The sequence below is a fragment of the Erythrolamprus reginae genome, chromosome 1 (assembly GCF_031021105.1).
Source record: "Erythrolamprus reginae isolate rEryReg1 chromosome 1, rEryReg1.hap1, whole genome shotgun sequence".
NCBI lineage: Eukaryota > Metazoa > Chordata > Lepidosauria > Squamata > Dipsadidae > Erythrolamprus > Erythrolamprus reginae.
The window spans coordinates 205,291,571-205,318,656 of record NC_091950.1 but is presented as its reverse complement, the minus strand read 5'-3'; the positions used below and the strand labels follow the sequence as shown (position 1 = coordinate 205,318,656).

The following is a 27,086-nucleotide window of genomic DNA, read 5'->3' as shown; positions in this document are numbered from 1 at the left end:
TAGGAAAATAAAATATGTAGTTTACCAGGCTCAATGGATTAATTTGTTGGGAGAGTCTAGATTGGGAGAGTTTGGAGATTAAACAGAAGAATGTGACAAATAAGTTTGGGTGGGGTGTTAAGGATTCTCAGATCTTTGTGCAAGAGGGAACAATTAATCTTATTGACATATAAGAAGTAGGCTGGCAACAGGTTGGGGCTGGATGGCAAAAATGCATTAAGTTGTGGTCTTCAGAAATATGGATCGTCTTGTTCAATATGCTAGGAACTTTAAACTTCCCTTCCCATGTTTTTACATTTTATAGTTCTAATTAGACATAGAACAAAGGCAAACTAATTTAAAAGAGGACCTTCTATTAAATTTTGTTAGTAGTACAAACTTCGTTATTTATTTGATTTACATGCTTTCTTTTATGAAACGATGTGATTACTAATTTTATTGAGCAGTGAAATTGTGCTGCTAAAAAGGTTGATAAGTGTACATTCGATCTTATATATATATATATATATCTTTATTTTGGTCTGTTTGCCGTACAGCCTATAAAAAGTATTTATCCACTTGATAATTTCATGCAAAGATTTTGTTAATAATGAGAATATATTGGGAAAATAATGACCTAATTTTATATTTAGTTCCAAGTATGTTGTTCTAAAGCTTTATGTTTAATGAGACAAATTTTTCTTGACATTTTAAAGACATTTTTCTTTTTAAAATAGATTTTATTACAAGTTTTAAAGCAAACATGAAAACTATCTCAAACTAATAGAAAATGGTGACAGAGAAAAAAGAAAACAAAAAACAAGTGCACTGAGAAAGAATGAAAAGAAATTTTAAAAAGCGTTGGGTTTTCTCTGCAGCAAATATAAAAATGATTACTAACTTATCTCTTACTGTATATTTACGGCAAAAAGCTCACTTACTGCTATTATCTATTTTTCGCTAGTCATCAAAACCAGAAGTCATAAGTGCATTTTTTTCCAGTTCCATTCAAAAAGTCTATAAGGGGTTTCCAGTCAACCATAAATGTAGATATTGTATTTTCTCTGATCAAGGAAGTTAAATTAGCCAACTCTGCGAGCTTCATCATTTTTGCCAACCAGTCTTCCATTGAACATATGGTAATCTTGCTGCAGTTGTCATATATAAAAACAAAAAATCACCAGTTTTTACCAATTACTTTTGTCCCAAGAAAAAAGTCCCCAATTTCTGTTATGCTGAATTAAAATTAATTTATGTACAGTGGTACCTCAAGATACGAACCCCTCGTCTTACGAACAACTCGTGATACGAACCCGGGGTTCAGCAAAATTTTGCCTCTTCTTACAAACTTTTTTCGAGTTACGAACCGGCGTTCGGAGACTGCTGGGAAGCCGCGCGGCTGTTTTAAAAGGTGACAGCTGGGCGGCGGGGCTTCCCAGAAGCCTCCCAAACGCCGGTTCGTAACTCGAACAAAGTTCGTAAGAAGAGGCAAAATTTTGCTGAACCTCAGGTTCGGTTCGGGAGGTTGCTGGCAAGCCCCCCAGGCCATCTGCGACCTTTTAAAACACCCGCGCCGCTTCGCAGCTGTCTCCTGAAGCCAAACGCTAAAGCCGAACTTCCGCGTTCGGCTTCGGGAGACAGCTGCGAAGCGGCGCGGCTGTTTTAAAAGGTCGCAGCCGGCCTGGGGGGCTTGCCAGCAGCCCCCCGAACCCCGGGTTCAGGGGGGTGCTGGGAAGCCCCCCAGGCCGGCTGTCACCTTTTAAAACAGCGCGCCGCTTCCCAGCAGTCGCCGAAAGCCGTTTTTTTGCGGGGGTTTTTTTGGTTGCACGGATTAATTGACTTTACATTGTTTCCTATGGGAAACAATGTTTCGTCTTACGAACCTTTCGTCTTATGAACCTCCTCCTTGCACCAATGAAGTTCGTATCATGAGGTATTACTGTATTTTATTCGGTGTTGGCTTTTTTAAATGTCTACATTTTCTGGACCTTTTTGATGGTGCCTTAAAGGGATTATCCCGAAATGATCAAATGTAATTAAATTATTCAGTTTTGTTATCAGAAATATATACACATTTGGATAGATGGATTGTACTGAGATTTCAGGCAAAATCAATACGTTATAAATGAATGTCTCCTTTTTAGCTATATTTTTTGGAATATAAAATACAAATATTCTGCTTAGGCTACAAAAAAGTTACATGTAAACTCTGGTTTAATCATTTTATTATGTTAAATTAATATGGGAAAACAAATTTTCAAAAAAAAGCAAGGCAGTTTTTTATATTGGAAAACTAAGATAGAATTTGGAGTGTGTGCATTAATTCAATTAATAAAAGCAGAGGATGAATGTTTCCAACTTGAGCAGCTGCTCAAGTTTCCAACTTGAGCAGAAGTATAAAGTAGCAATAATTTTTGACATTTAATTTTGTACTTTAATGCTCTCTTTATGTATAGAGGATTTAGCAGATAGTTTACACAATAATATGACAACCCCTATTTTATATGTTATTGTACATCTAGACCAATTGAGATTACTTGTCATCCATATCACATTCCCATAATTTTAAAATCACAATTCAATAAAGATTTTGTATATACAATGTATTAGGTATATTGGGTAGCAATGTGTTTGTTAGGAAGAAATTTAGGGATTTAACTAATTAGTTGAGCTGTGATCCCTAATACAACCCTGGATCATATAATGCAGTCTTTTGACATAGTGGGTTCATATTGGCTATCGGTTATCTCTTAATTTTGTTCTAGAGAACTCATTTGTTTTTCACATGAAAAACATGCCTGTGAAGTGGAAACTAATGGAGTCTAAAGAAATGGACATTGCATTATTTTATAAACACAGAAAGATTACTGTTATAATGAGATGAACAACTAACCCCTTTTGAAATAATTGAACTAGATTTTTTATCACTATAAATGTCAACTTCATTTGTTTCTTTATCCTTTACAGTTTGTTAAACTGAGTTTAATTTATATTTAACTCAAATATATTATATTTAAACAATTATATTTAATTCAATATAAATAAATTAATTGCCTAATATAAGATAAACATATAGATAAACTAATTTAACATCCCTGTTAGTGATTATTCATGTAAATGTGTTTCTTTCTTATTCCTTTTCTTTTTAGTGCTGCTTTTACTACTATTAGAAATTCAGTTTGATTTCTGGATGGCATTGTTAGCTGTGTGTATTAGCTTGAATACTTCCTTAGTTGCTTTTTGTATCCCAATGTGAGTCTCTTAAGTCCTGTGCCGGTAGAGCAGGGGTGGGCAGTGGGCAGTAGGCAGGACGGGGTGGAACAGAGTTCCACCGGCGGAAATGAAGTTGCATGCACAGTTTCAGCTGACCGGCAGCAGTAACTTCCTGGATTACCAGTCTTAGCTTTAGTCTCCTTTTTTCCCCTGCTGCTGCTGCTGTGCGGTCCTCGCTTTTTTCCTTTTTCCTCCTTCTTGGCCTTAGACGAGCTTCCCTCTCACCTGCCTAGCTCCCCTCCAGCCACACGCGGCCTCCTCCCAAGGCCAGGAGAGCCACGCCATGCTGAAGCAGTCTGGGCTGCGGTCTTTTTCCCCTCGTGAAGCCCTCACTGCCCACAGCTGAGATGAAAAGGCATTGTGCGGCAACAACAGTTCACTTGAACGGTGGTGATTATTCAAGCCACTCCCACCTGGTCACATGGACGGCAAGCCACTCCTCCCCAGTCACATGACCATCAAACCACACCCACAAAATAAGCCACACCCACAGTGTGGCAGTAAAAAATTTGGCAGGCCGTTATTGCAGTAGAGCAACAGGAGTCCCACCTCTAGTGTTATTTAGCTGCCTTGGAACTTTTGATCTCTATAGAGGCAATGCCAAATTTCTGCAAACAATTGTTTTTTTCTGTTGTTCTTCCAATTTTTGCTTTATCTCTTTTGTTCTGCCATATGTGAGAATCCAACATTCCTGTTGTGTAGAATTTCACTTACAAGAGCTCTTATTGTTTTAAGATATGTGGGAGGACCGATTTTGTTTGGGAAGTGATCTTCCTGATTAACCAAAATATGTCTCAGTATAATTTGTGCGGTGAGCAGGTGTATTAATAATGAATTTCAAATTCAGGTTACAAAACTCAATGTACTGGTTTTGTGTACAATAATATGTCAGTCAGTGATTGATAGACTCATTGGTAAATCTGTTATTTACTATATGGGAAAGGAAATACAGACTCAAATCTTTAGAAAGATGAACACTGTTGGATATAAACTTGCCATTCTCTTTAGTAGCCCCAATATGATATGTATCAGAGGGCTACAAGAAATTACGTAGTACTGCTGTTTTTCTAAGTATAAGCTCTTATAATTTATTCAATTATATCAATTGAAGAGGCCAAAATTAATCAATGTATCTCCCTTTTTTATTTCATTTGGTGTATACCATGTTTCCCCGATAGTAAGACCCCCCCGATTGTAAGACATATGGGGGGTTTCAGGGGGGTCGGCTAATATAAGTCATACCCCGAAAGTGAGACATATGTCTTACTTTCGGGGAAACACGGTACGATATGCCGGAGAGCCGGAGAAGGGGGCGTCCGGACCCCCCCACCCCCAGCAGAAGCCAAGGGGGGGTTCCTTTCAAGCGGCGTTGGGCGAAAGAGGGCGGGCAGCCAGCAGCAGAAGGCGAGAGGTGCCTCCTTCTCCGGCTCTCCGGCAGATCGAGCGCGCAAAGAGGCACCTCTCACCTTCCGCCGCTGCTGGCCGCCCTCTTTCGCCCAGCGTCGCTTCGGAAGCCACCGAACGCCGTCAGGGGGGCGCTTGGCGACCGCCTCTCCGTTCGCCAAGTGCCGCTCGCCAAGCGCCCCCCTGACGGTGTTCGGCGGCTTCCGAAGCGACGCTGGGCGAAAGAGGGCGGCCAGCAGCGGCGGAAGGTGAGAGGTGCCTCTTCGATATGCCGGAGAGCCGGAGAAGGGGGCACCTCTCGCCTTCTGCTGCTGGCCGCCCGCCCTCTTTCGCCCAGCGCCGCTTGAAAGGACCCCCCCCTTGGCTTCTGCTGAGGGTGGGGGGGTCTGGACGCCCCCTTCTCCGGCTCTCCGGCATATCTCAGAAGCCAAGGGGGGGGGGTCCTTTCAAGCGACGTTGGGCGAAAGGGCGGGCGGCCAGCAGCAGAAGGCGAGAGGTGCCTCCTTCTCCGGCTCTCCGGCAGATCGAGCGCGCGAAGAGGCACCTCTCACCTTCCGCCACTGCTGGCCGCCCTCTTTCGCCCAGCGTCGCTTCGGAAGCCGCCGAATGCCGTCAGGGGGGCGCTTGGTGACCGCCTCTCCGTTCGCCAAGTGCCGCTCGCCAAGCACCCCCCTGACGGCGTTCGGCGGCTTCCGAAGCGACGCTGGGAGAAAGAGGGCGGCCAGCAGCGGCGGAAGGTGAGAGGTGCCTCTTCGATATGCCGGAGAGCCGGAGAAGGGGGCACCTCTCGCCTTCTGCTGCTGGCCGCCCGCCCTCTTTCGCCCAGCGCCGCTTGAAAGGACCCCCCCCCTTGGCTTCTGCTGGGGGTGGGGGGGTCCGGACGCCCCCTTCTCCGGCTCTCCGGCATATCGCAGAAGCCAAGGGGGGGGGGTCCTTTCAAGCGGCGCTGGGCGAAAGAGGGCGGGCGGCCAGCAGCGGCGGAAGGTGGGAGGTGCCACTTCGCGCGCTTGATCTGCCAGAGAAGGAGAAAGAAAGAGGTCGGGTTGTGTGAAAGAGGCCGGGGTTGGGGGAAGGGGAGACGTAAGATGTGTTTTTTTTTTTTTTGCAACGCCGCTCAAAAGGTGCCTTGGCTGGAAGAGTAGCTGGTTTCCAGGGCATAAACTGGCTCGCTTCCGGGGATGGTAATGTAAGACATACCCCGAAAGTAACACATAGTGGGGCTTTTGGGGGTAAAAAGAAAGTAAGACATGGCCTTACTATCGGGGAAACACGGTAGACCAAAATATTTTTAAAGTATCTGTAAATATATGGTAGGATTCAATTTTTCAATTTTTTCATATATTTTTTTACTACCGGTTCTGTGGATATGTCTTGGTGGGTGTAGCGTGTCTTGGTGGGTGTTGCAGGGGAAGTTTACTGCAAAATCCCCATTTCCTCCCAATCAGCTAGGAGGCAGAGAATAAATGGTATGGGACCAGTCAGAGGTGGTAGTTACCGGTTCTCTGAACTACTCAAAATTTCTGCTACTGGTTCTCCAGAACTGGTCAGAACCTGCTGAATCCTGCCTCCAATTAAATCTTTTTAATTAGTAATTTTGAAAGGCTATTATTTAAAATAGTAAATTTTGTTTGGTGTTTCACTTACTTTAAACTGAAAGAACATTATTAATATGAAGTAGAATGAGGAAAACATATTTTGTAGCACTTTATTACATATGTAGAATATATAAACAATTCTTGATTATTATACTTATTTGAAAACTAAAAGGCCTTCTGACACAGAATTTCATGGACCATCAGAATCATTATTTTGAAACGATAATAGAAATTATTTATAGAATAATTTAAAAATAATGTAATTGTAGTAACAGCACAATTCTTTAGTATTTTCTTAAAGAAACTTTAGAAGTTATCTTCCCTATTTCTCTAATCACTTTCACTTTTTAAATTATCTAGTATGTTCATAAGAGGTAAAATACAAATTTTTAAAATAGCAGTACTTGATTTGATGAATTTAATTGCATGCAGATTTTGGTTGTACATGTTGAAACCACTTTCCTCCTCCCATTTCCAGCTCTAGGGATTAAGAAAAAAAACCCAGGAGTATTTTTAAAGCAATAAACTCATATAGTTTTGTACACATACACTTAGAAAGAGATTAATAGGATTGTTTTTGCTTTTATATCTAATTGAAAGCTAATCATTTTGAAATGTTTGAAACCAGCTGATATAAACTAATTGCCTTGATTCACAATTATATAAATATTTAAACTCTTTAAAATATTTATCTTTCCACTTAAAAAGGTGTTTATTTGTTCATTTTGGTAAAATGTTGTATTTCGGGATGTTATTGTCCCAAAAGATCATTTATGATCTTTCATTTGCATGCAGCCTTTATCTTTTCTAATAGATGAACAAAGACACCTCTACTTCCATACTAATGGCAACCTAGCCTGTTATCACCGTTCGTATTATCTGAGCCATATCTATTTGCCGTTCTCCTGCATTAAAAATCTTGGCTGCATACGTTGATTTTAATGAAATGGAATCCAGGAGGATAAGCCTCGGATTAGAAGATCATGTAGATACCCTGTCTTGGTCAGCTTCCTCTTCAAATGTGGAGATAGGAATCAAGCTGGAAATCAAAGGAATCATTTTTTTTTTTGTTATCAGATGATTTGTCAGGGTTTTTAATAGAATAGAATAGAATTCTTTATTGGCCAAGTATGATTGGACACACAAGGAATTTGTCTTGGTGCATATGCTCTCAGTGTACATAAAAGAAAAATATACATTTGTCAAGAATCATGTGGTACAACACTGAATGATTTCCATAAATGTCAAATAGTAAATTTGAGATTAACCCATTTTTTGTGTTTGAAGTTTATTTATTTATTTGTTAAATTTATATGCTGCTTATCTTGTGGTTCATGAAGATTCCAGATGGCATAAAACATTAGGCATTCATGTTGCAGAATACTGGGAACATTGTTTCTGTTTCCTTAACAATAGTATCCACGTTAAGGAAGGTGGAGAAAATTGACTCCTATGGGAAAGGTTGTTTTTAAGAGATGCAATTGGTCCTGTAAGTCTGTAAGTACTATATCTATTCTCTGTTAAGTCCTTTCTCTCCCCTCCACAGGTACAGCTTACATTTAGAGTTTTGTGTTCATCATTGGTTTGACTCTGCATATGTAGAAGAATAATTATTTTGGAACACACTTAGCTTCCATAATGTTCTGTGAATGAATATACTTTGCTCTCTCCTGCTTGCAACCCTGGTGCACTTTCCAATCTGTTCCTGAGATCCCCTAATCCTCCTGAGCAGATGTGGAAGCATGGAGGGGTTTGTTTTACTGGCACCTGCCTTTGCATTAGCAAATAGATATACTTGGAAACAATTCAGAGAGGTTTTTCACTCTCTCTCTTGATTGATTGCAAACACCCTGAAGTTTGTGACTCATGTTGAAAATCAGTAAAGCTTTAGCTGATTCTGGTGAAAACATTAAAAAAAAAGTCAATACTTTCACCAGCATGTCAGGGCTTTGGCTACGATACGGGCATGTAGTTGGTTTCATTCATATTTACAGTAAATATACTTCCAGTATCTTGCAATTACTAATGCTTTAATTGGATTGTACTAATAATTAGGGAGTGATGTGATTTGCTTCATATTTTAAAGACACTGTATGCTTTTGTAAGTACAGTGGTCCCCCGATTATCGCGAGGGTTCCGTTCCAGGACCCCTCGCGATGATCGGTTTTTCGCAAAGTAGCGGTGCGGAAGTAAAAACACCATCTGCGCATGCGCAGATGGTGTTTTTACTTCCGCCACAGCAGCGAGGAACCGAAGATTGGGGTTTCCCCGCCGCCCACGCAAACTCCTCGCTGCTGCCGCGCCCGCCGCTTGTCCGCCCGCCGCTTGTCCGCCGCCTGCCTGCCCGCGCGCCCGCCCACGCCGTTCGCTCGCGCCGCTTCCCAGCTGAGTCCTGAAGCGAACTTCCGCGTTTGGCTTCAGGACTCAGCTAGGAAGCAGCGTTGGGGTTTCCCCGCCGCCCACGCAAACTCCTCGCTGATGCCCGCCGCTCGCCCTCCCGCCAGCAAGAGGGGGAAGACCCAGGGAAGCCGCCCAGCAGCTGATCTGCCCGGCGCCATCTACGCATGCGTGGCCATAGAAAAAAGGGCGCGCATGCGCAGATGGTGTTTTTACTTCCAGGTTGAAAAATCGCGATATAGCGTTTCGCAATGATCGAGATCGCGAAACTCGGGGGACCACTGTATACTGCTTTAGTAATCTTACTTCCATGCAAAATCCTCATGATTATTTCATTTATAAATGATTTCTTATATTCCATCATATATTGATTTTATTTATATAACTTTTGTTACTGAAAGATTCCAACTACAGCAATTAGAGTTTATGTTTTAATTCCTTTCTCCATCATGGGAGGAGCCAGCAGTCAGGATGGTGTATTGCCCATCAGCTTCAAGGACCGAGTCTCTTGTTTTAAAAACCAGGATCTTCCCACTGGACTCCCAGTTCTAACTCGGTCCTAAGTGTAGTAGGAGTTGGTGAACACTGCCCATCCCAACTGATGGTTCCTTTCTTCAGAACTATCTCGTTCAGTGGTGGGCTCCTGCCGGTATGGCTAATTGTGCGCAGCTTTGTGGGATCAAGTACAATTTTGCTTCCCGCTCCTGTGCGGGTAGCAAAATCTCGCATGGAAAATATTTTCTTTCCCATATGTGGGGAGCAAAAAACCTCACCAAAACACATGCGTATGTGTGGCCCAGTGCGGGTTTTTGCATATTTTGTATTTCTTGCATCACTCCCAGGATTAGCCTCAAAAAGGGCTCTCATGGATGAGGCAGTTCAGACCTGCTGGACATTCAAGTCATCCAGCAGGTGTTTCCTGGTCAACATTCACAGGGATTTTATTCCATTCTGATCGTGGTACCGAAGACCTCAGGGGGCTGGAGAGCAATTCTGGATCTTAAGCGTCTGAGCTCTTATCTCTCTTATAGGAAGTTCAAGATGCACTCTCTAAAGATCAGCTTGGCTTGTTTTGGCCTAGGGGATTTCATGGCTTTGTTGCAAATGACTGAGGCCTACCCGCATATCCCCTAGTTTGGATATAGAACAATATATCTTGGTACTATTAATATACTTTTACATGATTGAAAATCAATTCCTGTCAGAAGAAAAGGATGATTGGACTTTAAATTCCAGGCAACATACCCAGTTTTAAAAAGGGTTAGGGGTTCTGTTTTAGCATTATTTGTGTCACTGATTTTTCTTCCTCTTTAACAATTGTTTCAATTAGATTTGTAACAAAAATATGAAATGTTATTTGGATCAATTCTGTTTCTTTTAATGCACTCGTTATAGATGATCAAAAAATAATTGTTTGCTCTTAATAAATGTGGTAACTTGAATTGTGTGAGAACATTTTTCAATATTTGATTTTTAATCAATACTGTTTCATATATGTTAGTTAGTGTATTCTGTCTCTCCCTTCCTCTGTGTCTGTCTCTCTCCCCCTCTCTCTCCCCCTCCCTCTCTCCCCCCCCCTCTCTCCCCTCCCACCTCTCATGTTTGGGGTATGTGTACATCTTTTAGCATTCTATTTTAGAAATTTTTAAGGTATCTTTCTCTGTACCTTGTGACAATAATTTCACAGATTGCCTAGTTTCAGACATTTCAAGGTGCTGGTCTAATAGCATCCACTGTTGTATCTTGTGACCCTAACAATGGACATCTGATAGCAGTTTTTGGGAGCAGTGTTTTCACTGTAGTAAAGCTATGCGTAGGGACTTTCCTTTTTCAGGGAGAATTGTGTATTGTTTGATGTAAAAACTAGATCAGTTTGGTTTTGTTAACTGTTTAGATTTTACCCTATTTGCCTGTTCCTGATTTTTCTCCTATTTATATGACTGGGGATCCTTTCCTTCATTTGTGGAGTGGTATTTAATGATTTTGCTAGTTACTTGAGTGTAAAATAATATAAAAACACATGTTGTTATAATTATCTCCTGAGTTTTGGGAAGATTAATAGAAAAGGAGGAGAAGATAGAAAACTCCAATGAATTTATAGCCCACCATGGATTTAAATGAAATAGTAATAGGGTGTATGCCTTCTTGGAGGAATCCTATTCTCACTATGAATGCTTTATAAAATATTGCTTTATTTTACAGTTGATTGCTGTGTATGATGAACAAGATGCATTCCCAAAATCTGATGACCCCAATGGTAGTTTAACAGAAGGCAACAGCCCAGATACTTTTGAAACTGATGTAGCTGCCCAGCTAGCGGCATTTCAACCTATTGGTGGAGAGATAGAAGTGACATCCTCTGCTCTGAAATTAGGTAGGTATGGACTCTTGCATTTTAAAGAATGAATTGTTAAGGTAAGAATGTCCCTTATAATTTTCTTGAGTCTTCCGAAGGATTTATATGCACTAATAAAATATTCTGAAATATGCTTCCTTCTGTCAGGTAAAGGTCAGTAGTGGTTCTAAAACCCTTTACTACCTGTTTGCTCGTGCTTCTGCAAATAAGTATAAGCATCCCGGGTGGGTGGGCAGAACCTCCCTCTACCAGTGCTACCGGTTCTAGGAAACTGTCCGAACCAGGAGAACCCACTGCTAGTAAAGGTGGGCAAAATCAATAGTCTCATATCAATATCACTGTCCAATGTCTCTGTTGAAGGAAGATCACTTATTTGGTAATTGTCCTGGAGTTATTCCTAATTTTGCATTTCTTTTAGTTTAGATACTGGGCTTAGCTTTCCATTTTTTAATCCAGATAATTTAAAATCTTTGACTTCCAGTTGTACTTTTCTTGGTAGGATTTATAAGGATTTATTATTTTGTTTGCTAAAAGAACTAAAATAATGATAAAAAGTATTATATATATATTTAATTAAACGTTATTGAAGCTTTGTAGCATATATATAAACTGAGCCATTGAAACATGTTGTATAAACTTTAAATTTGTTTATTTTTTGTCACATTTTACTGCCTTGCTTTTCAATAGCCAATCACAAGCAAAATGATATTTTACAAAACGGGTACATATCAAACTCTGAATTGTTTTGTTGTACATAGTGGCTTTTTAAAAACCCTTTACATTGCATTTTTCTTACATCTTTCTTATTTGGAAACTAATATGCATTGCATTCTAAGAGATTCAGATAACCAAGAAAAATCTGACTTGTCAACCAGGGATATGGGCAGAGGCATCCAAAATCCAATGAAAGCAAATGCTGAAAAGTCAATCAGAAATAGGATTTTTCCATTTGCAGGTGGGATTTTTTTTAAAAAAGAAGTATATCTGTGAGTTGGCTGAAAACTAAGTAAGAAAGTTCAAATTCACAAAAATCTGGCTTGTAAATCAGCAAATTAGATATAATAATAATAATAATAATAATAATAATAATAATAATCATCATCATCATCATTATTATTATTATTATTATTATTATTTATTGGATTTGTATGCCGCCCCTCTCCGCAGACTCGGTGAATTAGATATCAGATATCAGTGAATTAGATATCAGTGAAGGTACAGTAGGTATGGCATAGATTTTATTTTATTTTATGACTGAGATCTCTTAGCCTTTGGACATTTTCAGAGATTCTGAGCTAAGGAAACAAGTCATTTAATCAGACTGTTCAGAAGCAGGTATTGTGCCTTTGGATTCCTTTCTTGTTTGCTGATCTTGATATACACAATAAAGTCTTAAATTCTTAAGTTCTCAGTGGTCTTCACCCTGTGGAAAGGGACTATTGAGCACATGGCTTCCCATCTGCCCAACTATGGAAAAAAGAAAGAACGATTGCCTTAATCTTTGCACAAGAAGACCATGGCAAAGAGGGATTGTTCTGGAGATAAAAAGTTAGTTCCATCATAACCATATTAGCTCTTCTTAAGAATGTTGAGATATGTATTGAGGGCTTAGAGCCTCTTTTGTGGAAGCCAGGAAGACCCAGTTCATCCTATTCCTTTGGGTGTATCTCATTGCATAGTAACACGAGGCAGACTCAATACAATCCAGCAATGCTTACTGATTAGTTAATAAATGATAAAAAGTGGCCATAAAAACCAATTTAAGTATTTAACATTGAGAAACAATACTTTTAGGATTCGTTCCATGTTTTTATATGAAGTTTAATTATTTATTGGGAAGACGAAGGAAGTATTCTGCAGCATTTTCAAAGTAATAGAGGTCTAAAATCTCAGTCAGTTTAATGCATGTATTCCATCATTCCTTTTTAGTTGCTTCAAAGACTTAGATTTAGAATAATCATATTTAAACCATTCATCATTGCATTTTTTTCAGTTTTTTCCCCTTTGTCCTTGATTTACTTTATTGTGCTTGTATATTTCAGCATAAACGGGGTGAGTCAAGGATATCTTCCAGTCTATAAAATCCTCCTGGCAATAATAGCTTAAAATGAACACTAGCAGGCATTTCAACAAACTGCTTTTGATATCAATTATAGAGTAATTTAACTGGCTCTTAGGTAGAAATGAAGTATTTTCAAAGTGAACACTCAAGATGCTTAAACATGAATTGTCATTTGATATGGAATCATAAGTTAGATCATACTCATAAAATTACACTTCAAGGTGTATGCCCTTCCTTGCTTTTTCTCTTCATGTTTTATTATTATTGAGTGTTTCCTTAAAACATGTTACATGCAAGCAATCTTTAATGCTGCTTAACTGCTCCTTTCATCAGCAAGGTCTTCAGTTGCAATTATCTATATTTTAGTAGCTTCTTCTTAACTAATCAGTGGGATATTCAGCGGAAATGCGCTAGTAGTGAATGTTTGCTGTCCTTAGAAATCTCACTCACTCATTTTTTTAAAAAAAAATCTTGCTTTTAAATTCCTCCCTGCTTTTTAATCTCTTCCTTTCTGAAGTTGTGTGTATTTTTAAAATCTTTCCTCTACAATATATTTTTATTTTGATGTACCAGTAATTGTTCTTTAACTTGTTAAGCTTTCTAAATTATAAGTTTGTTTCTTGGTACTCTCCTATGTTTTGCTATATTTTAAAAAAATATAATTTTATTGGAAGTTTTAAAAATAAGACTAAATATTAATACAAATTAAAATAGAGTAAGAAGGAAACAAAGGATGAAGTAAAAGAGAAACCTGATGTGCAAAAGGAAAAAAAGAAAAAAAAGAAAAAAATGATTTTCTTTACAATTATTAATACAATTGTAGATTTACTGTATCCCTTTCTCTAAAGTTGCATTGTGACTCTTTTCCTTCTATAAATTACCCTATCTAATTGTCAAACCCATAGATCATAAGTTCATTTTTTCTATTTTATGCAAATACTTCTTAAACAGTTTCCAGTCAGTGATAAAACATGGATGTTATCAACTTGACCATTTCAGTAAGGTCTACTGCATCATCTTCACCAACCATTTCTGATGTAGGCATTGCCAAATCTTTCAATTTTTAGTTATTAATACTAAAAACTAAGTTTCATTACTTTTTTTTCAAATATTTATCCATTAGTCCCAAGAGTAAAACTTCTGGTTTTAGATCTATATTAATGTTTAAAATGCTCTGAATCAGTATGTTTCACTATATTGTAACAAGTTATTGTTTTATATTGTGGATGTGCAGATAGCTTTCTTTCCTGAAAAATATAAAGACATAAGAAATGTCCACCCAGGCTGCTCTTTGCATTATCTCATCTTAGTCTTCCCATTGGTCCTTCAGTCTCCCTTGCTGGAATTATTTTCTAATCCCCAGATGACCCCATTGCCCTTTTTTGAACTTGTTTCAAAGTGAGATGATTAAAAACAGATATTTTATACTTCAAAGGATATAAAATTCTGTTCAAAGCAAAGTAAAGCAAAACAGTTGATTTCTGTGATTTGTGAACTCTACTTCTGATGCTGCAAAATAAAATTATATTTGCTTTTGTTGCGGTCACATTTTACTGCTGCCTCATACAGTATGTGAACTATAGTCAGGTAGTATAACAAAATCTTTTATACAGGTATTATTGCCAAGGCAGAAATAGCCAGCCTACACTTGGGCATTCAATTGTGTCTATTAAATAGGGCTCTCTTGCTTCAGCCTTTCCTCTCCAGTGGTTCTCAACGTTTCTAATGCCATGACCTCTTAATACAGTTCCTCATGTTGTGGTGACCCCCAACCATAAGTCTAGCATCAATTCTCCCAAAAAAGCTTTAAGCTGATTGGCAGGAAGGTCACCCCCCCCCCCACTGTAAATGCCTGATTGCTAACACCATGGGAAATTTGTCTTTTCCCAAGGTCTTAGATGACCCCTGTAAAATGGTCATTTGACTCCAAAGGGGTCCCGACCCCCAAGTTGAGAACCACTGCTTTCACCTCTCAAGTTGTATTGAATTTTATTTCAACATTTATTTTAGATGTAATCACTGGTAGTCCTTAATTTATGATCAGAATTGAGACCAGAATTTATGTTGACAATTAAAATCAAAGCCTTTATTGTCATTATACATCAGGTATACAATGATATTGGTTAATTAACATGTTTGTTAAGTGAATGGATGAGATTTTGACCTTTTTGCCATGATTTGTAAGTGAATTACCACAGTTCTTAAGTGAATCATGAACTCACCTTTCCCCATTGACTTATCTTGCTGGAAGCCCATTGGCAAAGTCAAAAATGGCAAACATATGAACCCAGGACACTGTAGCATGATGGTTTTCAAATGGCCAGATTTTGATCATGTGATTGTGGGGATACTACAATGAGAGTAAGTGTGAGGACCAGTTATAAGTCACTTATTTCAGTGCCATTGTAACTTTGAATGGTCCCTAGATCAATGGCTGAAGACCACCTTGTATCTACCTCACAAATTTGTGTCCTTTATGCGAAATCTTGCGAACTGTAGAGAAACAGTGGGAGAGTTTTATTTCTGGATCAAAAATCCAAATAAAGGATGAAAAGTATCTTACTTAACATTGAATTGCTACATTTGAGGTCTAAAGGATTCCGCCCCCACACACACACTACAGTCACTCAAAGTTGATAATATGGAAATAAAAAATGATATTATTTTGATCTCCTCATTGATTTAGAGGTGGATAAAGAAAACTAGAACTATCTAAAGAATAACACAAAGTGACATTAATTATCACACAGATTTGATAAAGGATTGTAACAAAAACTCATAGCAATCATAACAATAATATTAAACAGCTGTCAGAAAGGAATCTAACTGTCAGATGATATAGAAAGGCTAAAGGAGAAGAGACAGATCTCGAAAAACCTGAATTAATTATTTTGATTTTTCTCCACAGTGAAAAGAAGTATAATACCTTATACCTGAAATGGCTTTTAGAGATAAGGTATCTCAAGTGCTAGGTGACATACAGGTGACAAAAGATCTTCTAGAATTCATTGGCAAATTAAAAATTAACAAATCACCTGATTTATATGATAATCTTTTGAGAGTAAAAGGAAAGAACTCAGTTGTGAAATTACTGATAGGCTAATATGCAAATAACAGTAATACGCAAATTATCTCTCAAATCAGCATCTATAATGGGATTGGAAAGCAGCCACTGGAACAATGATTTTTAAAAAGAGATCTAGAAGCGATCCATATAATTAAAGGATATTTAACTATTAATTAGAGGAAAGCATTATTGAAAGGTAGGATTATTAAACATATAGCAGAAGATTTGCTGAAGTAGTACCAAAGTAGATGTACAAATGGCTGTTGTGCATCTTTAAATGTTTTAGAACATGTGAGAATCAGCATAAGGAAAACCCAGGACTCATAAGAAAAAGAATGTTACAAATTAGTAATTGGTTAAGCATGCAGAAATAGATATTAGGAACAGAGAACTTTAAAAAAAGAGAAAATATACTACACTGTTCAAAAAATTATAAAGAGAACACTTTAAGAACAGAATATAACTTCAACGAAATCAAACCTCTGTGAAATCAAATTGTCCACCTAGGAAGCAACACTGATTGACAGTCAATTTCACATGCTGTTGTGCAAGTGGAATAGTTGTGCAAATGAAATATTCAATGAGGATATTTCATTCATTCAGATCTAGGATGTGTTATTTGAGTGTTCCCTTTATTTTTTTGAGCAGTATATTTATTTGTTCATCAACCTAATATTTTAAGAAATGTAAAAATAGGGAAATACTTTGTTAGTGGCTTCTGTCATAAATGGCCCAGATCCACATATTTTGGTTTCAATAAAGCTACAGTATACTATCCCACCTCCACAGTCTTGCTTCTGCATTATGGGGTTGGACAAGTGCTAACAGGGATAAGCAAAGAATGCGCAGAATGTTTGCCAAGAAATGAAGCTGGCTGGAGTTGCGAGGGGGCCAGGAGAGAAGACGCTCTCCTGGCTCGTTGCCGGCATGGGGAGATTGCGCGAGATAGCGCACAATCTCCCTGTCACCCCTGGCAACCAGCCGAGGCGTGGCTGCTCACCTGACAGCAGGCGTTGCTTTGGCTGGTTGCTAGGCAACCAGCCAAAGCTATTCTGACAGCCAAGGGTGTGCTGATCACCTGATTAGTGGCGATGCAGCAGAGCTGTCAGGCTTCGGCCGGTTGCCTTGGCATGCCCTGTGAGCCCTATATATAGGGCTACATGGGGGGGGCTCCTTTTCGCCACATCTGTCATCCCAGGAGCGAACACCCGCCCACCCTCCACTATTTTTTAGTGTGCTTCTAGGGGTTGCCTTTTCAGGGGCCAAGTAGGATTTTTTTGCAGTTTCAACCTTCATTGCGGCCATTTTTTTGCCTACTTCACACTGGAGAGTGAGGATGGACTGGTTAGGGGGTGCGCCGCACTTTAGTTTCAATTTGGTTGCAATTGGCTTATCCCTTTGGTCACTGGGGTCTGGCAGGTAAGGGGCGGAAAGGGGCAGCAGTAGCAACTGCGCATTCTCCTTTAGGGCATCTTTTGGGAGGTGATGGGTGGCCCCTCGCCAGGAACTCCGGGCGGCGACCTGCCTGAGCAATTGGAGGGGGGATGCCTTTGGGACTCACCTGACCCATTCCTTCAACGGGGATGGAAGGGTGATCCCCTCCTACATGCATTGTGGGCGTGGCCTAGAACATGGTGATGGGTTTGACCCCTTACCTTGATCGTCAAGGAGTTACACCCATAGTTGCCCAGGAAGGTTAAAAATCAGGAATTTCTGCCCTCCTTGTATGATTGGCCTCTGCAGGTCCTGATTATGAGTTAATAATCAGTTATTATATTAAACAATAAAGTGACCCGTTTCTTCCAGCTCTTTGTGTCGTGTTCTCATTCTGCCTCCATCGCAATATATAATCCTAGAGTACAAATAGTGTTTATGAAATGGCTAGATTTAAGCCTTTGAGATGTTTAGTTTCTGATGTTGCCTGCAGGGAAAGAAAATGTGAAGCTGCAAAGACAGAATTGCAGTGAGTGCATGGAATGTAAGAAATGTGACCATGTTCAGCACTATGAAAGGTGAAATGAATCTACTACGCATTTACATTTTAGGCATCAGTGAGCTGAGATAGACTGGAATTGGATACTTAATATTTGAAATTAACAGTATTTACTACTCAGGACATTAAAAAAGGACATAATTATGGAGGTAATAGCAAGAACAGTACTGGCCTATAATGCAGTCAATGACTGAATCATATCAGTTAAAGTTGGCATGCCAAAGTTGGAAATATCAAAGAGGAACCTAACATTAGCAATAAAATTAAAATTAAGCACTAGCAATAGCACTTAGACTTATATACTGCTCCACAATGCTTTACAGCCATCTCTGAGCAATTTATAGAGTCAGTATATTGCCCCCAACAATCTGGATCCTCATTTTACTGACATTGGAAGGATGGAAGACTAAATCAACTTTGAATCAGTCAGGATTGAACTGGATGTGGGCTGAGTTCATAACTCGTAGGCAAATAATGCCACTCTATTATTGTCAGAGTGTGTAACAATCCAGCCAGAACACGAGCAAATCAGCAGGATTCATTATATAGAAGAAACCTTTTTAATGTACAAAAATTAAAAAAAACATTAAAGATGAATGTGAAAACAGACTGCCAAAGATTAAGAATTAGAAGAAAACAAAGTGGATCTCAGAACAAACTATTACAAATCTTAAGAACAGAGTGGGGGAGAAATCCAAAACTGAGAATGATAAAAAAGATCAAAGAAAAATGAAAGGAATTTTCTGAGAGTCTGTACAATAGAGATGTTAACCTCCAAAATACCTTTGAAGATATTTCCTATTTCCTGTATTTCCTGAAGATAATATAGGTATGTAATATGTAAGATCTGTAATATATAGAAACCTCTAAAATGGTTTTAGATTAGTGCTCTATTATTATCAGTTTGGGAAGCCACAAAGTGATGGAATATTTATTGAAATATGACAAACAAAGCAAGAATCAGTACAGCTTCTAACCAATTTATGGAAGAAATCTGGAGAATGACACATTGGCCAACAAATTGCCATTAATAGGGTGTGCAAAATTTCTTACAATATCATTAATTTCTATGCTAGCAAGATAATGCTTAAAATAATCCAATACAGATTAGAGCCCTACATGGGAAGAAAGAAGCCAAATATTCAAGATGACTTTAGAAAAATATAAGAAACATTGATGAAGGGATGCCTAAGAAAGTCAAATAATATTAAAAACAAGTCAATATATACTCCATTTATTATAGAATGTCAATAGTGGTATTATGTAACACAAATTTTGTTCCCAGCTTTTAAATGTTATATTCCAATTGCTTATGTCTAAAACAAATTAAAAATTGCTTACATTCATCATAAACTTCACTTTTGTGACCATGGCAACGAAAATTATACATTTTTACTATAGAAACAGACGATTTTGCATCTTCTCAGTTATACAGTCAGACTAAGAAATTTGCATTGCAAATTTACACAGATTACCAAAAACTGTTCAGAAGTGTGCGGTTTTCTGAGATTTACGAATCAATCCCCAAATATAGTCGCCCATCATGTTTTTGTTATATTGTCCATGGTAACGGTGTTCAAAGTTCATAATGTCCTGGTGAAAGCGCTCGCCTTGCTCCTCTGAATAAGCTCCCATATTCTCTTTGAACTTATCAAGATGAGCATCAAGGATATGGATTTTGAGTGACATCCTGCAGCCCATTGCAGCATAGTTCTTTATCAGAGTCTGAAACAGTTGTACATAGTTTTCATCTTTATGATTGCCTAGGAAGCCACGAACCACTGCGACAAAACTGTTCCAAGCTGCTCTCTCCTTCCTATTCAGCTTCTTGGGAAATTCACTGCACTCTATGATCTTCTTGATTTGTGGTCCGACGAAGACACCAGCTTTGATCTTTGCTTCAGACAGCTTAGGGAAAAGATCTTGGAGGTAATTGAAAACTCTCAACTCCTTATCTAGAGCCCTGACAAATTGTTTTATGAGCCCCAACTTGATGTGTAGTGGTGGCATCAGCATCTTGTGTGGGTCCACCAGTGGCTCCCACTTTACATTGTTCTTCCCCACAGTGAACTCTGTCTGCTGAGGCCAGTCCCACCTGTGGTAGTGCGCTTCAGTATCCCGGCTTTCTCAAAGGCAAATAAAGCCAGGATACTTAGTAAAACCACCTGGGAGGCCCATCAGGAATGACACCATTTTGAAATCTCTGATAACTTCCCAGCCGTACTCATCATACTTCAAGGCACCTAGCAACATCTTGACAGTGGTGTATTCCTCTTTCAGGTGCACTGAGTGAGCTACAGGAAGAGATGGATACCTGTTCCCATTGTGAAGCAGGACGGCTTTGAGGCTCTTTCATGAGCTGTCTATGAAGAGGCGGCACTCATTCGGGTTACAGGTGATACCTATATCCTCGAATAGACTGGCCACATTGTTGCAGAAGCACAGTCCATCTTGATGACTGAAGAAGATGGAAAAAACTTGGTGACACTTCCTCTGATCTGTGACTTGGACGCTTTCATCTAATAAGTTCCATTGCATGAGCCTTGATGTCAGAAGCTCAGCGTTGGACTTGGAGAGACCAAGGTCTCTGATCAGATTGTTGAAGTCTTTTTGGTTAGGGTAGTACGGCTTCTGCTCCTCATCTGCATATGAAAAGAAATTGTGATCTTCAACGTCTTCCTCGGTGTCTGACCTGCTGCTTTCTTTTGAAGGTGGTGTAGCTCTGTCTGGAGGTGTTGGTACAGGAAGTTCAGGGCAGTGTGGTACTGGGGCAATAGATGAAGGAATGTCAGGATACGTTACAGGCGGTGCATTTTTGCCAGTGCAATGTTTGGAAGGGTCCACCATGCAGAAGTAGCAATTTGTTGAGTGATCAGTCGGTTCATGACAAATTCTCGGGATAGCAAAATGCATGGCTCTCTTCTCTCCCCTGTATCAACCTATAAGCAAACAAAATAAAATTTGGATTGAAAATTTGATTTAGGCCTATTTCACACTAATGACTAGTGATATTTACAATATTAACACAGTTAATCTGCTATTTAAGAGAGTAGCGCTTACCTTCAAGAGTTTTCTTGCAGTGCACACATGTGAAATGAGGAGCCCATGGTTTGTCTTGGTCACCAACAGGCATGCTGAAGTATGCTTTGTAGGCCTCACACATCTTAGCAGATGCTTCCACAGAGTACTTTTCGCTCTCGTCTTCATAAACTGGCCACATATGTAACAAAATGCGTCTGGTGGATGCATGCAACCTTTTGGTGCCATCTAAATTGACTATGTTGCTGTGTACTGTAAGAAAAAAGGATGTCTCTCCAAACTTGATAAAAATGGTATTTATTCCATGCAGTATTAAAGTACAAGAGTGTACTGAGGATTCAGCAGAGCAAAATTGATCACCCGGTACCAGAGTAACACAATATATATACATTTACATTTCTAAGCTCCTCCTGTAATGGGTGTGGGGTAAAGTGTGAATACTGTTGTTATCAGAATCTGAATAGATATTGAATTCACACCTGTCAGTCTAGGTCAATACCCCTTTGTCTGATGGCCACTTACTATGCAATCCCAATCAATTAGATCCTGTCTCTCAGGAAGGGCTATAGTGGCCCTATATAACTGTAGTTATACAGCTACCTACAATTCTGTACAGTCCCAGAAAGTTCTAGATAATTCTGGACAGTTCTAGAAACTTCTTGATAGTTCTCACAATTCCAGAAGCTTCTTAAGTATCTTGAAATATTGCGAATATCCTTAAAAATAGATCAATTTCAAAATATCATTGTGCTGACCACAAAAGCAAAGTTTACAGGGAATAATAATTTTTTTGCTGGAGAGACGGAGTAACGACACGGACACAAGAGCTGGATTTAAATTGGGTCATTTTTATTAACATAAATTTGCATAATTTATTCAATACTTTGCATAAATTAGCATAATCAACTATGACCCGGAACTGGACCTGCAGGGTCAAACAACTACTTCCGGGGCGGAAATGACGTTATGCCAAAAAACATTCCTGGGCAACTCATGGGCGTATCTCGATGCAAGTCCAGGTGAGGGCCAGGCCGTCACCTGCGACCCTGCCATGCTGTGCATGAGGGGGATCCCACCGGCTAACCCGAATCCGGGAATTAAAGGTGCAGGACCAAAAGACAGGTTCCCCCCAGCTGCTCAGGCAGAAACTCCCTCCATGAGCTTGCGGAGAACCTGTCAATCATCCCCAAAGATGCCCAAGGGAGAACGCGCGGTTGCTAAACCACCCCAGTTTTCCGCCCCTAACCTGCCACAGGAGTGGGGGTCAGATCTCTATCTTGGCCCCCCGACTCCCCCCTCTAGCTGCGCCAGCTCACGCAGAGACCGCTGCAGGTCCTGTAAGAAGATGGCGTTCCCCCGCTCAGACAGGTGAACGCCATCGGCCCGGTAAAGCCATGGCCGGTCTATTGTGATAAGGGGATGGGGCACTACCACACCCCCTAGTTCCCTAACAGTTTTACCCATAGCCCTATTCACCTGTCGCCTAGCCCGGTGAATGGCCCTAAGGGAAGAGGCGTCCCTCCACACAAGCCTAGGTAATATTTCTGACCACACCACTTGCGTGGTGGGCCATACCTCGCGAAGCCTTTGCAGGTCTTCGCGTGCCTGAATGATCAGCGCCAGGCCTCCCAGTATGCACAGGTCATTGCCACCTAAGTGCAATACCAGCCACCTGGGTGCGGCCACAGGACGCTGCCCACCCAAACCCACTTGGGTACGACTCCAGGAGCCGCCCCCCATACTGCCGGGCGCAGCCACAGAATGCTGACCGCCCAGCAACGCCGGCAGGAGACCCTCCCACCGCATACCTCTCCGGCCCATCCAGGCAACCCTGACCCACTGCCCCAGGGACAGCTGGGTCCCGATGGCGCTCCTGGCTGCCGAGCGGCCGGCCCAAAAAATCATGCTGTGGCCACCCAGCAGCGCCGTCGGTTTCATGTTAGCCTGGGGACCTGCAAGAGGACACACACACAGAGAGAGAGGTTACCTAGCCTAAGCCCTGCCTAGGATCCTCAGCGGGCCTAACATAACCCAAATATGCCGCTGACCGCCAGCGGCCGATCTCCCAAATCCGATGGGCCGGGAAACCAGAAAGTGCCGCGCTAGTGGCGGCTCCAATACGGAACGAATGCGTTCCGTAACCGGAGGGATCCATACCCACCTGGGCCATTGCCCTGGATACTAGCGCCCAAAATTGGAAACGGGTCAGAGGGGTCCCATCCCCATGTCTAAACAGGTACCCCAGACCTGACCCCCGCATACCACAATAAAGCTGTAGGGCGGCCACTGGACACACCGACTGGTCGGTGGCCGCACTAAGTTGGATAGTAACCCCTCTGTGCAGCTGATCTGTCTTGGACCGCCTTACTACAAGGGACACCCCCCCTTGTCTAAAGGCCAGATCAGCATACTGGAAGGCTCGGAGCGAAGTGTCAGCCTGAGATGAAGCCATGGCCTCGCTGACCCTAAGGGCCCCAAAAAACATGACACAAGTCGCTGCCCTAAAAAGACGGGCCTCGTACAATGAGGAACACAGACTGCCAAAAACCACGTTGATTAAAGACAGCTGCTCCACCGTCAGCGCCTGACGAGTGTCACCAGGGGCCCCAGCTTGCTCCCTAAGCCAGCCTTCCAGCATCTTCCGGATGCGAAAGTCACCCGAAAGATCTGCAAACCCCCCCGCCTTGGACAGAAAGGCGAGGCCGGCTAACCGGGACTGGATCGTCCTAACTGACAGGCCACGCTGCCTAAGCTGGACACAAAACTCGGCCAAGTGCTCTACAGGGACAGGCCAACTAAGCTGGTAACCCCTGCCCTGCCTGAACTCCCCAAACTCCTTACCTGCGCGCTGGTACGCCCTGAGGGTGCCGGGCGCTACAGACAAGGAGATTGCCCGGGATGCCTCGTCTCTCCACCACTCTGGATCCCCCCCAGACTCCAGAGGTGGCTGGGGAACGCTTCTGGCAACTCTCGGGCCCATGGGGCCAGGGTCCAAAACCTGGACAACTGACCACGGGACAAGGCATCAGCGACCCCATTCTCCAACCCGGGGACATGCTTAGCCAAAAACAATGCGTTTAGCGACAAGGACCTGTGCACAAAATGGCGGACAAGCCGCATGACCCTGTCGCTCTTCGAGGACAGGGCATTCACCACATGGACAACCGCTAGGTTGTCACACCAAAAGTGCACGGTCTTGTCCCTAAACTGCTCCCCCCAAAGCTCTAAGGCCACTATTAAGGGGAAGAGCTCCAAGAACGTCAGGTCCTTAACCAACGAAGAGGCACTCCATTCCGGAGGCCATGCCGACCGGCACCACTGGTCACCTAACACCACCCCAAAACCACAAGTCCCCGCGGCATCAGAGCAGAGCTGCAACTCAGCTTCCAAAAGAAGCTCGTGCCTCCAGAAAGACAAACCATTAAACCTGACCAAGAAATCCCGCCACACGCCGAGGTCAGCCCTGACCCCAGCGCAAAGGCGGGTACGATGATGGGGCAAACGGAGCCCCTTCATCGTGTCATACAACCTCCTGGAAAAAGCCCTACCAGGCACAACTACCCGACAGGCAAAATTAAGAATGCCTGCCAATTCCTGAAGCTGCCGTAGGGTCACCTTCCGGCAGCCCAGCACTTCATCAAGCTTCCGCTTGATCTTGACCAACTTCTCTAGGGGCAATCTGGAAGATTGCTCCTCTGAGTCCAATTCAATACCCAGAAAGGTAATCCTGGTGGCAGGGCCTTCGGTCTTCTCAGAGGCTAAAGGCACCCCTAATTGAGCACAAAGGGCTGCGAAGTCCTGCATCAGAGCGAAACATTGCTCCGAATGCGCAGGTCCCGCCAACAGGAAATCATCAAGGTAGTGAACGACAGTACCCAGACCACTTTGCCTCCTGAGCGCCCACTCCAAAAAGGTGCTAAAACTCTCGAAAAGCGAGCACGAGACAGAGCACCCCATGGGCAAAGCTCTGTCCACGTAATAACCCCCCTCGAAATGGAAGCCCAACAGCTCAAAGTCGTCTGGGTGTATGGGGAGGAGCCGGAATGCCGACTTAATGTCGCATTTACCCATAAGGGCTCCCACCCCACACTTCCTAACCATAGTCACGGCTGCATCAAAGGACGCATACCGGACTGAACACAGCTCGTCAGGAATGAAATCATTCACTGACTCCCCTTTTGGAAAAGACAAATGGTGAATCAACCTAAATTCACCACTCGCCTTTTTGGGGACCACACCTAAGGGAGACACACGAAGATTCGGGAAGGGCGGTTCCGGGAAGGGCCCGAGGACCCTGCCCTCGGCCGCCTCCTTCCGAATCTTCTCCCTAACAATGTCTTCATGCCCAACAACCGACCTAAGGTTGTCAGACATGAAGGCCCTCCTAACACCCTTGTAAGGGATCCGAAACCCCTCTGAGAAGCCTAGCCAGAGAGCGTCCGCTCTCGGGCGAGGGTGGTAGTCACCCAACCAACCCTCAAGCACTCGCAAATTAATTGGGCTGGGCCCCTTTTCCCCCAACAGGTGGGGGAGGCTTTGGGGGACCCCCGCCCTTCTTTTCAGCCCCCTTTTTGGGGCGGGGGCACACGGCTGCGGAATGGTTCCCCCCACAACTCCCGCAGGTGTGGCGAAACCTGCAAATGGGACGAAAACACGCCCCCTTTGCAGCGAACTCGTGACACACCAAAGAGGCCCCTTTCCCGACGGCACTCGCCACGGCTTTGGCCGGCGCGGGTGTCACGGGCTCCTCTTCCATAAAGTGACCGCTATCGGTCCTATCACAGCCCTCCTTCCCTGACATATGCGTGGCCTGGAACTACAGGTCCGGAACCACCATATCCCAGGGCAAGTAGGGGTCATGGGCAATACGCATCCTGAACCCCTTGTCGTAATGCCTCCATATTGTACCCCCATATTCAAAGTGGGCCCTCGCAATGAGGTCGATATATTTCAGCAAGGCAGCGGCCCTTCCCGGCTGCCTCTGAATTACCACCGACGCAAAGGTCAGAAAGGCGTACAGCCAAGAGCTGAAGCACTTTGTGACCTTTGTTTTCTTAACCTTTTCCCCAGGGACCACCTCCTTGTCCTGTTTAGGGACCTCCCTGTTTAAAATGGAGAAAAGATCGACATACTCCCCCCGCCATATTGCCTCCTTCACTGACGGGTGAAGATGGTAGCCTAAAGGCGTCGCGGGCAACCCACAAGGGATGGCCCCAGGCTTGATGCTGGCGAACGGGTCCCACACCGTGGTGGCCCCCGATCCCAGCACACCAAGCCCGGATGGATACACAAAAGGGGGCGGTGGCATAATGGCCGACTGAGGAGGGATCCAACCCCCCACCCCCGCCCCAGGTGGGAAAGATACCCCCGGGGCCCTTACTGGCGGGGCCGGCGGGGACCAGACCTGTCCACAGGTGCCCGCAGCAGCCCCCATGAAACTGGTGCCACTCCCCAATGCAGGCGGGAGAAACCCGGGACCCTGCACGGGAAGGAGCGGTGAAGTGCCTACGTGTGGTGCGACCTCACCTGCCCCGTAAGGGGTAGAAGCCATCCACGGGGGACCCATCCTAGTTGGTCCCTGCACCGAGGACCACTGCCCCGACTGGGCCACCTGCCCCGCCGGGGCCATCTGCACGGTGTGTGCCAGCTGCGCGGTGTGGGCCACCTGCCCTTCCTGGGCCGGCTCCTCTTCGTGGTCGGCACCCCAGGCTGCGGCCGCAGTCATGGGAAGCCCCTCCGGGCCAGCACCCGACCGCCACCGCTCCAGGTCGTCGAGCCGCTCCAGGACCCTGGCCCAAGAAAGAGAAGGGGAAACCTCGGGTTGAGGGACCGTGGGCATAAAACCCCCACCACCACCGGGACCACCCCCGGGGGCCCATCTGCCGCAGCCCGAGCCCGGGCTGACGGCCTGGCAGCCCTCC

At 42.8% G+C, this 27,086-nt stretch overlaps 1 protein-coding gene across 5 annotated transcripts in view; it reads left to right on the top strand.

The window, feature by feature from the left end:
- Positions 1-27,086, top strand: part of PARD3B (par-3 family cell polarity regulator beta) — a 697,616-nt gene that overhangs the window by 134,305 nt on the left and 536,225 nt on the right. For all 5 annotated transcript variants that reach the window (XM_070732030.1, XM_070732029.1, XM_070732032.1 and 2 more), the window contains exon 3: positions 10,851-11,022. In XM_070732030.1, coding sequence (XP_070588131.1) covers positions 10,851-11,022 — 172 coding nt within the window. The remainder of the gene's footprint in view (positions 1-10,850; positions 11,023-27,086) is intronic.